This window comes from Adiantum capillus-veneris, chromosome 24 (assembly GCF_014529385.1).
Source record: "Adiantum capillus-veneris isolate H3 chromosome 24, ASM1452938v2, whole genome shotgun sequence".
Lineage (NCBI taxonomy): Eukaryota > Viridiplantae > Streptophyta > Polypodiopsida > Polypodiales > Pteridaceae > Adiantum > Adiantum capillus-veneris.
The window spans coordinates 119,825,637-119,836,804 of record NC_140954.1 but is presented as its reverse complement, the minus strand read 5'-3'; the positions used below and the strand labels follow the sequence as shown (position 1 = coordinate 119,836,804).

Here is an 11,168-nt window from a genome sequence, read left to right as displayed (position 1 = left end):
CTGTCCACAATAGAGAGGATGGCACCAAACCTATCCACTCCCTCTCCATAGAACGCCAACTTCTTCCCCAATGTCTATATTCTTTTTCTATGAGCTTCCATATGATGTTCTTGGATGACCCAACAATTAACTTCCTTATCCTTTCTAACATCTTCCCAGAAGAGGGCGTGCTTCTTCCGGGTCTTCAATCCTTTCACGTTCCATGATTGGATAGCTAGAGCTTCCATGATTGGGAAAGAGGGAAAATTTCTTCAACATTCATCATCCCTGACCCGTTTCTGCCTCCTTGTATCTAGGAGAGTCAAGGGGCTCTCCACCTACCCAAAGATCCTTTGTCTGAAGCGCTTTGAAGGGATTGTGGAGTGTGAGTGCACAAGTCCCTCCCTTTAGTTGGTGGTGGTGGTGGGGGTGAGGGGGGAGGGGGGGGAGGAGAATTTACCTTCCAAGGCTCCAATATCCTTTGACAATGCAAATTCTCTTGCCACTACCTTCACCCTTTTGAGACGTGGGACTTGCACAGCTGAAGACGTTGTCACTATCAGAAGTTTTGATGTTGAAGCATGGAAAACAAGCGGCTTAGCATTGCATGGGCCTTCAGGTGATGGGCACGTAATTGCAATGTGCAGCTTCAATTTCCCAGAGACTTCTCTTGCAATTTAGTGGATTCCTTATTTCACATCATATCCTCTTTTTCCTCCTCTACTCCTATCCGCAAGTTATGCTTCCTTTGTTTCTCCTTCTCTTTCACAACTGCTTTCTTCACAGGGTCCTGGTTGCCGAGCCCTACACTGGCATCTTGCATTGTAGAATGGGCATTCCCATTAAATCTTCATGGGGAAATCCTTGGCAAAGTGCCCAAACTTGTTACATTCAAAGCACACCCCAAAGTATGTACCAAAATTGATCGGAATAGTAATAAGGCCAAGTCTGACATTGATCACCATGCTCTTAGGTGGTGTCTTAGAGGTATTCCAACCTATACACACTCGGTTAGAGAATCTGCCAAGACCCCTCTTATTAGGGACAAACAAGGGGGTGCCAAGTTGACTAGAAAACAACCTAATGTTATCCATATCCAGCTAGGAAAACCTACGAACTCGACCCAGACAAGATGAATCCCCTAGAGAGACTCTGCTGAATCAAATATAGGTTCCCATGGCACCACACACAATGGTCCCGTTAAATATAAGGGGGACTTTTTCTAGGATCTTTGACACGTCAGATACCTATTTGAATCTAACTGAGTAGAAGCCCTGCGCTAGGTAAGCAGTGTTTTCAATGGCCCACCCATGACCAAGAATTTGCATTCCCTGGATTAGTTCAAATCTATTAGGGACTCCTCCATTGAAGCCTAACACGAGCGTAAGCTTAACTTGCGTGGCTAACTGTTGTTTAATGAGTGCTGCTGGAATTGCAATAGTGATGTGGCCTCTACAAACTCCACTTGCTGCGGCAAAGACTTCTTTAGAGCACTATAGGCCCGATCTACCAACCCTTCTTCAAGAAGACCACTGCATTTAACTTGAGAGCAAGTTCTTTTGTTATCAAACGGCGCATTCTAACTGATTGTTTACTGCTCATTTTAGCTCCTGTTTGAGACGAACTTTAACATTTTTCAATTTTTCTTGGCCCCTCTCACTTGATGTCTCAACACCTGTGAGTCTTTGTGATTCAAACTCTTCAAGATTCTTGCGAATGAGACGCTTGGTGGATAGAGAGCAGCACAGGCCGTGGATCCCTTGTTCACATTTGTATCAATCTATCACTAGGGCACACCCACCTTGAGAGTCTTCACCTCAAAGTTGAATTCTTGAGTAGTTTGGGTTAGTTCATTTCCTTTTTCTTTCATCAAGATTACCTTGTCCTCCGAGAGATTATTATTGATCGACTGGGCTGGACCCCATGTCGGAGCCTCATTCTTCATCATGTTCTCATTCAACGATTGTGAATACACCCCTTCCCTTTCATCCATCGGAGTTGCTCCATCAGTTGTTGCTGACATTTTTTTGGTTGTGAGTCTTTGCAAAAACATGATGATGTCCTCTTCCATGGGCAAGCCTTCGAATTCCATTTTTAACACAGGGTCAAAACAAAACTCTAAGGTCTAAAGAGGAAGAAGAGGGGTCTAGAAGCTTAGGGGAACAACCCCTAGATGGGATATAGGAGAAAAAGAGCGTTGAAGATAGGAAAATAAAAATGCACCGAAGATAAGGTATGGGAAATGATGCTTATTAAATCTATAATCGGCACCTAAAGATGAAGAGCAGTGAGCTTGACCAAATGGGGACAACACCAGCGCTCGAAAAAAAACCTAGGTTTAGTGTAATCCCACCTACAAATTTTGAGATTTACCTTTTAAAATTATTTATGTGGGTTTTGGAAACCGGAAAGAAAAGGAACCTATAAGGTTTTTTAAGTATATGCAAAGTGAGAGAAGGTAAATTACCTTGTGAAAATATAAGGATGAGATTAATTTAAGGGAAAATAAAAAAGTTTTGGGTTTTTTTTAAAAACACACACACACACACACATACATACATATATATATATATATATATATATATATATAATGTGTGACATGTGGACAATGGCAATGTGGCATACAATGTGTTTAAAATCCTAAAGTTCATTACCTGCTTGAAGTGAGCACTGAGATTCGAGAAGTGAGGAATAATTTATAAAGTCTTAACACTAATGACAGTGGGAATTGGCTCCTGTAAAAGACTTTATAAATTACAATGTACATTGTACAAGTCTAAGTCACTGCTCAATGCTAACTTCTAAGCTGTTGCTATTAACTTTTGTTAACGTTTTAAAAATAAATGTTCAATTCTAAAACGTTATTTTTTTTAGTTGGTATATAACTTGAAGGCTCCCGCCCCTTTTTCTCATCCCGCCTCTTCACAAGTTTCAACTTTCGCCTTCACCTTGTGAGCTTGAGAGATTGAGTCCCGACTCCCCTGCTGAGCCCTCTCACAATCTCTCTCTCAAGTTTCAACATTTGTCTCTAAGCCATCCTCCTCAGACCTCTAGTTCAAAGTTCAGAGGTTTCCTTTGCAATTGTGTAAGCGCTGCAAAGAGCTCAAGTGGTAGAGCCCACTAACACTACATATTTGCACTCGGAGACTGGAGTCCAGACTCCCGACCCCGGAAGAAGAGTCAACTCTCGAGAAGATCTCGTCATTTGGGTGCTCACTGCTCAAGAATCCAAATCAGTCCATCTGAGGTCACACTGCACAGCTCTCTCTCTCTCTCTCTCTCTCTCTCTCTCTCTCTCTCTCTCTTTGTGTGTGTGTGTGTGTTCCAAAGATGGAAGTTTGATCAAATGCACCCTCGACCTTAATATCTTTGTGTTTGAAAAGCGATTAGCAAAGGTTACTGCAGGTACGGTTTTCGAGCAGCGCTCAAGTGAAGTGCAGGTTCTGTACTTCGCATAGGCACGCTGAGAGAGAGAGAGAGAGAGAGAGAGAGAGAGAGAGAGAGAGCGAAGATAGCTGCACTGTGCGTACGCATATACATAGAGAGAGAGAGAGAGAGAGAGAGAGAGAGAGAGAGAGACAACGGCTCAGAGACTTCGATGCTCTGCTCATGAGCTTTCGATGCTCTGCCAGCATTGCAAATTGCAAGGCAATTTGTTTGACTTCTTGTGAAGACCCTCAATTTGGATGCACTTTGTGGGCCCACACACACACACACACCCAAAAAAAATGCTACTACTTCTCACTCAAGTGTTGCCGATTTACTACCCAGATCAAAACATGATGCTCTCCCAAGCATTGCTAGTGTTGCCCAAACCAATGCTTAGTGTTGTCAAGATCTGTCAAGCTCTCAAGCTTTTGCTCCCAAACTTTAAATAAGCATTGGCTTTCTATTGTGAACCTTAGACTTAGGAGTCTGGACGTTATGAATTATATTGTCAGCATTTTGTTTAAAAGCTTTAAGTTTTTACCCTTTTTAAAGTCCTTAAGGCTTATAGAACTTTAAACAATGTATAAATAATAAGACTTACTCTTTTGTTTTTAAAATATCATTGCAGGAACAATTTGGCATTGTTTTTTTAGCTTGTGCCTAAACTTCAAGTTGAGGGACCAAAACGCAAACACAATTCGAATAGTTCATCGGTCGAGGTTCAAGAAGCTATTACATCGAAAAAATTATCGTGTGAGCTTTTGATATGGCTTTTAATTCTTCTAAACAAAATTCTTTGCTTGCCATGACTGGTTTTTCAAAACAAATCAATTTAAAAAATGACATAGGAAACAGAAAAATTGAAGTAGTGCTTGATGATAATGATGTTGATGATGTCGAAGGTCAAAGTATTGGATTAGAGGAATTTAAAAGGCGTAAAAAAGCTAGAATTGCTTGGAACGACAAGTGGAGATGTGAATTTGAGTGGCTTGAGTTTGATAGGGTGCAAGCAAAAATGTTTTGTTTTATTTGTAAGGAAGATAAGCATTGTAAAAGTGAATTTGGGACCCATGGGGCAATCAATATACAACATAGTGGTTTAGTAAATCATGGGGGTTCAAAGAAACATAAAGTACTTGCATGGGCATTGCATTGTGGGAAAAAAAGCTTTGAATTTTGTGTTTCTAAGAATTTCGAAAGCATGGAAGATAGTATGAAAAATTTGTTTCGGGTTTTTTATTTTGTTGCTAAAAATGATCTTTCTTACTCAAAATATGTTCCCACACTTGAATTGCTTAGAGAATGCAACACTCCAAACATCCCCAAAAACATGTATAAAAATGATAAGGCATGTGCTTCTTTTGTGCACTACATTAGGAAGGGCCTTGAGTTAGAGTATTTGGTTCATGTTCGTGAGTCTCCATGTTTTGGTATCATGGTGGATGAGTCAACGGACATTTCAATAGAGGAGCACTGGATTGTTTATGTTTCTTATATGAAAGACAATGAGCCCAAAATCTCATTTCTTGATCTTTTGGAGGTAGATGACCGAACATCTCTTGGATTGTTCACATCATTGAAAAAATTGATGTTGAATTTTGGCTTAAATGAAAAAAACTTAGCAAGCTTTGGATCAAATGGGGCATCGGTTATGATTGGAAAAAAAAAGGAGGGGTGGCTACAAGATTCAAAGATGCATTTCCTTTTGTGACCTCCATGCATTGTGTGGCTCATCGTACTAACCTATGTGCTAGCAACACCATAAGTGAATTTCTTTTTGCGGCGTATGTTGATGCTACGTTGAATGAAGTGGCTTCTCATTTTAGAAAAAGTGTAGCTCGCTTAGAAAAGTTAAGATCCTTGCAAGATGAATTTGATTTACCTTTTCTTAAAATAGAGGGTATACACACAATTCGATGGTTGAGTAGACATAAAGTACTCGTGAAATTTTGTGAATTGCTTGAACCATTGCTTGACTACTTTAAGAAAGAAAAGCCAATCATTTTTTATAAAATTTCTTCATTTGAATTTGTGTATGTTGCACATTACCTGGGTGACTTATTCTCTCATTTGACAAGTCTTAGCAAGCTCTTTCAATGCACTATGTTGATGTGACTGCTATCTCTGGCATAGTGGATGTCGAAATAGTGGCAATGGAGAGTGAATTTGTGATGAGACCTAGCTTTGATCTCAATGCCCTAGAGTTAGATGGCTATGGATATCCTATAATTCTTGATTACGGACCATCCAAAGGACTTTTATATGAATTAAGATCTTCCATGCGAGGCTCAAATTTTAGAAGCATTGAACTTACTCAAGAAAAAGATGGTTCTGACCTTGAAAATGCAATATTCTTTCAAAAAGCTTTCACAAGCCATATAATTGAGAACTTGAAGTAGAGATTTGAGGATACATCTATTTTGAGTCATTTTAAACTTTTGTCTCCTTCTTGCTATCCTTCCACAAAAGATTTTTGAAAAGATTTAAAAAACTTTGGAGGTGATGGGATTGAGGAGATAATAAAGTTCTATGGTCAAAGTAAAAAATTGAAAGGGGGAGAAGATATTGAACGTTTAATTGATCCCTTTGTGTTGAGGAAAGAATTCCAAACTTTTAAATATCAGGCATACAATGAGTGGAAGGGGTGGAATTTCAAAAACACATGGTGCTACATTGGTAGCAATGAGACTTTGAGAGAAAAGTATCCATCATTACTATTGCTTGCTCAAATAACATTGGTACAATGCTCTAGTACTGCTATTTGTGAACAGGACTTTAGTATCCAAAATATTATCAAATCCAAGCGTAAGAATTGTCTTACTATTAAGAGCATGCGTACTTTGATGAGAATTTCTCTTGAAGGACCTCCATTGGGTGAATTCAATTTTGATGAAGTGATTGGACTATGGCGGGATGATGTAAAGACCTCAAGACATGTCTTTAGCTACATCGAAGACTAGATTGTAAATTTTTTTACTATATGTTATTTTATATATTATTATTTTGGGTTATATTTTTAACATTCTTTTATAATGATTTCTTTTTAAGTTTTTTATCGAATGAGAATGGATAAAATTCTCTCCTTTCATCTTTGAGATAGGAGAAAAGCTTATATGTCAAATTTTGTTCTTTCATTTTTTAGATAAAACAAGAGCTTTCTCTTGTTATGAGTTTCACATGTAACTCCTCAATAACCACTTTGTTGCCTCTTTTTGTAATCAATTCTATTGTTTAGAATTAAGTGATTTTTGTCTCAAAAGCTACTTTCATTTGAATCTCATGTAAGTTTTTATGTTTAACCTTCTTATGACCATAGAAATTTTATTGCCGCTCTCTATACTTTGGGTTTATTTTTCTCTCCCAAATTCCTCTCTAACTTTCCATGCCAACAGAGAGTTTATTGGCTCTCCACACTTTAAGTATTCTTCAAGTTGAAAACAATCTAATTATGTTAAAGCTTAATCTTTATTAACAAGAAATCTCCTTTTCTTTCTTCTCACCTTGAAGAGTTTGGAATATAAGTTTTTTTTGTTGTAAAATTTTAAGATAAAACTTAATGGGCCCGGATACTTTAGTACGTGACATATAAAAGGTATGACAGAGAAAGAGAGACACCACGAGAGTCAAAACAACCTATGTCCACAAATTTCTTGCTTTTTTCAATTGGAATAACAAAAGGAAACCTACTCCCCTCAATAGTTGCAGGTTTAATAAATCTAAAAACTAAGATTTTTTTCGAGCGCTAGACAACACTCGCACACTGAAGGGAGGGGATGAGGCAAGCAGAAGGTTGAAGGGGAGGCAGGCACTGACAAAAAGGTGTCCGAGGAAGGGAGCACGCCCACACACAGACAAAAGGGCACTACAAGTTTTAACAAAAAGTATATACGTGCGCTAATGCAAAAGGACCTAAGTGCACAGCTTCGAACTTCAGCCACAGCTATCGATGAGAAACTAGCACAACTTGAGCAGGTAAGAGGAGCCCTATCAAGGGACACGCCAACCAAAAATGGGTCGAGACCCTTACGCACAAAAACCCAGCACCAGAGACCCTGATTGTGCGATCAGTCTCCACTTTCACAAGGACACACAACACCTCAAAATTTTAGACACTCGAGATTCCATCACGCAGACCAAGCCCGAGAACTTGCAGATTCAAACACTCCATGCATTCAAGAGACCATTCGTTGTTGGAGGAGAACTTCTTAATTGCTTAGAAATCTCCTTGACACTTCTAAGAAGCTAAGGTTTCTAGCTTCACTTTTGCTTGTTTTCCAAATTTATTCACTTTAGCTTCTCTAAGGTTCAAGATTCTCCCAAAAACTTGAAGCTAACAATTCTGTTTCCTTCCATATATTGTGGCTTTTTGTGGGATTCTTCAATTTTTTCCAAAGGTACCGTCATTGTACAAGCAAGGGGAGGGGAAGGGAGGGTTTTGGGAAGCCAAGGCCATACCACCGTCATGCTTCGATAGTAGTTGAAGGGAGCAGTATGTGCCCGTGTGCTCTTGCAAGAAGAGGAAAAAGAAGCGAAGCGTGATTGGGGGAAATATCACACTATAAGAAGTCACTATATGTTTATTGTATATACATTTGAAGAGTAAATCGAGTTAGTGAATTAGTGTGTAGAGGGTGTTAGTCAGGGGCGGGCAGCAAGAGGCCTTTAACCCAACATGCAAATGAAAAACACCACCAAGTCTCCTTCATAGAGGGAGAGTGAGTATTTCTCAAGGTTCTAGAGTATTTCAAAAGTTTGAAAATTGGGCCCATACCTTGACTTTCACCTAGGGATTGTGGCTCATTTTAGATTCTTAAGAGATTGGTGAACGTGCTTACAAACTTGACTTCCTAGCATATTCAAGAGTTCATCTTGTCTTTCAACGTCAGTTGCCTATGGAAGTGGTTAGGAAAATCAAATAATTTCATTGATTTTAACACATAACTGAGCCACCGCTTAGCCTCATGAGCTAGAAAGGATTCTAGATCACCATAAGTTACGATGAATACGGTATCATGTTCCTTAGCAAGTCTTCATCAATTGGAAAGATCACCATAAGTTACGATGAATACGCTATCATGTTCCTTAGCAAGTCTTCATCAATTGGAAAGATAAACTTGATGAGGCTGCCACTTCAAAAAACATTAATGTTCTTAAGAAGCAATTTCCTACCCTTTTTTATGTTTTTGATTCACACAATCTCTTTTCCAATAGGGAGTAGTGTCAAGACAAGGGTCATAACCAATGGACACGTAGCACAATGATCGCATGGGAGACGTCCCTAGGCCAAGGCCTGTATATGTGGAGGGGGGTTTTTCTAGGAGGAGTGATTGTTGCTTGGTCCTTTTAGCATGCAGACAACTATATGCTCACTCGTGGCAACTAGACCTATTCACTGCTAATAATTTCAAAGAGGTTTTTGCATTGCACTTGAAGACCATTACCTACACACTCGTCGATGACATTGTATTCATGGAAATGTTAATGCATTTGTATATGTCACTATAAGGTCCCATACATTGATATACACCTCTGCCACACATGATGTTGCCTTCATGAACTCCCCCACAATTGTCATTTATAGTGCTAGCTGCCTCCATGCTCATGTTATCACCATCCGGCTTGCCCCATCAACTTGTCATATGCAACTCATCTATTACGTGCTTTTACTACTTGTCTCACCATCTCACATTGGTTCAGCTTACGAGCTCACCTACTTTGCATTGTCACCATTGTACAACATGCCCCACTTTCGACAACGCGCTCTATTTGGTAGTACCACCCCACCTACTAACTCAAAGTTCACAAAGGACTTAATCAAAGCCTCCAAAACCCTAGAGACCATTCTCGTAAGAGCTTTTCAATACTCCCTCTTATTTTCATAGTAGTGCTCTGTTTGTAGGGGCAACGTATATCCAAATTATACATTTCTTGAGTTGGCACATGATATACATATAATACATGTTCTTGAAGGCACTTGTACACACAAGCATGGATTTAGATACTGCCGGAAAACAACTGGTAAGATCACCCGTTCATGTATGCACACAGAGGACACAACACTTGAAATGTATGTGTGCCTTTCACCATCAGCCACCATGAAGATGCATCCTCGACAAAATGGACCAATGAAAACGAAGAAGATATAAAGACCAACAATGAAGATGAAGACTACAATGCAAAGGACAACATCAATGACATGATACATGTGAAGAGGACACAATTCTTTGATCGCATGAATTTGTTTTGACATAAAGGTTTGTATGAGCCTTAGGATCTCATCAGACCCTACATGTTGTATCCGATTGAAAAATGGTCAATGAATTCACTGAGAATTGATGCACGATGTATCCAATTGAGAACCGAGTGTTAAATCTAGTGAGAACCACCATGATGTATCATGAGAACATTGTAGATGTATCCAACAAAAGACCTAAGCACTATGACATTATAAAACATGAAATCCTTGTAAAAGCCCAAAGTTTGGCTTAATGGGGTGATTTTTGGGGTAAGCCCAACTTATGGCTTGTGTGGGAAAGCCTCTAGCTAGAAGGATGAGATGATGACATGTTCCAATATCAAGAGGATGCAATGTCACTAGCCAATGGTTGTAAAGCACTAAGCCTATTTAAGAGAATTCTCTCTCTAATGAATCAGTTTCACTTTACTATCATTGTGTCTACGCTCTACCTTTATGCTCTTGCTCCAAGTACTAGCCTAACCCTAATTACTTTAACCATAAGTCTAACACCATGGTGAGCTTGAGGCTTTACCCTCCATAGCTTGCTAGATCACCATCCAAATCCACTCCTTCACAATCCTAACACATGCACCTTTGTCAACATTTACAATAACACTTTAAACTACAATAAGTAATAGAAATCTTCTAATTGCATGCATATATATGAGATTGGCAACTGAACAGTGATGATATCATGGTAGTTATGTAAAATTTGAACAAGAAGCTGCAAAACAATTTATGATGCATAGCCCAAACTCAATTTTGTATTGAGTGATGAGAATGTCTTACCATTGTGCTAATGAGTAATACTTGTTGGAGCGGGAATGGGCATGACATAATTTTTGATGCAATCATTGCCTCCAAAGGCAAAGAAAAGAGGGAATTTTTGACAAAATTTTCCATAGAATAAACCGAGCTACTTGTTGTTATATTCTTTAAGAAAATCATGTTGCTTTTCCAAGATGAGACCAGTGACCTAGAAGATTAAACTTAGCAACTTGGAATTACTTAAACAATGTTTGAAACCAACACACTTATGAAGAAATACTTGATACATTGACAACATTGTTCTTAGCTTACAAATAATTACCTTGTTGTGTAGAGTATACCGGCTCCTGTCGATGCTCAATTGGAACCTAGAAGGAGATTCAACTCGTCGTTGGAAGGGTCAAGATAGGGCTCAATTGGAGGTACTCCAATATAATCACTTGCATCCACCAAGGACAATAGCATTTTAATGGATATTTCTCATGAGTTCAAGATGTCACAAAGAGAGAGAGAGAGAGAGTAAGAGTACTTTCTCACTTTGAGTACTTGCTCACTTCAACCCAACACCACACAAAGGAGAAGAAAGAGAACAAAATCAACACACGCTTAAGTTCCACGCAACAGAAAAGCCTTTCTCCATTGCATGCCATCCACAAAACCTTCATATGCCTTTTTGTGATGGTTAAACTCCAAAAGACCCAGTGAACACAGACTCAAAAATGCTCCCCATAGCCCCTTGCCTTAACACTAGGCC

The 11,168-nt window shown here is 39.1% G+C and overlaps 1 protein-coding gene across 1 annotated transcript; it reads left to right on the top strand.

The window, feature by feature from the left end:
* Nucleotides 1-1,925: 1,925 nt before the first annotated feature.
* On the top strand, nucleotides 1,926-7,813 carry LOC147427034 (uncharacterized). The gene is made up of 3 exons (XM_086498454.1): nucleotides 1,926-2,102; nucleotides 3,138-3,226; nucleotides 4,037-7,813. Exons 1-3 carry the CDS (start codon nucleotides 1,926-1,928, stop codon nucleotides 4,059-4,061), a joined length of 291 nt encoding a protein of 96 aa, XP_086354580.1. The 3' UTR covers nucleotides 4,062-7,813.
* Nucleotides 7,814-11,168: the final 3,355 nt, after the last annotated feature.

What these genes read in the sequence shown, in the direction of transcription:
- LOC147427034 (XM_086498454.1), top strand. Translation starts at nt 1,926, where the DNA reads ATGTTCTCATTCAACGATTGTGAATACACCCCTTCCCTTTCATCCATC. An exon ending in GGTCAAAACAAAACTCTAAG is followed by an intron (nt 2,103 to 3,137) that starts GTCTAAAGAGGA and finishes ACTGGAGTCCAG; the next exon opens with ACTCCCGACCCCGGAAGAAG. An exon ending in TCCAAATCAGTCCATCTGAG is followed by an intron (nt 3,227 to 4,036) that starts GTCACACTGCAC and finishes ATATCATTGCAG; the next exon opens with GAACAATTTGGCATTGTTTT.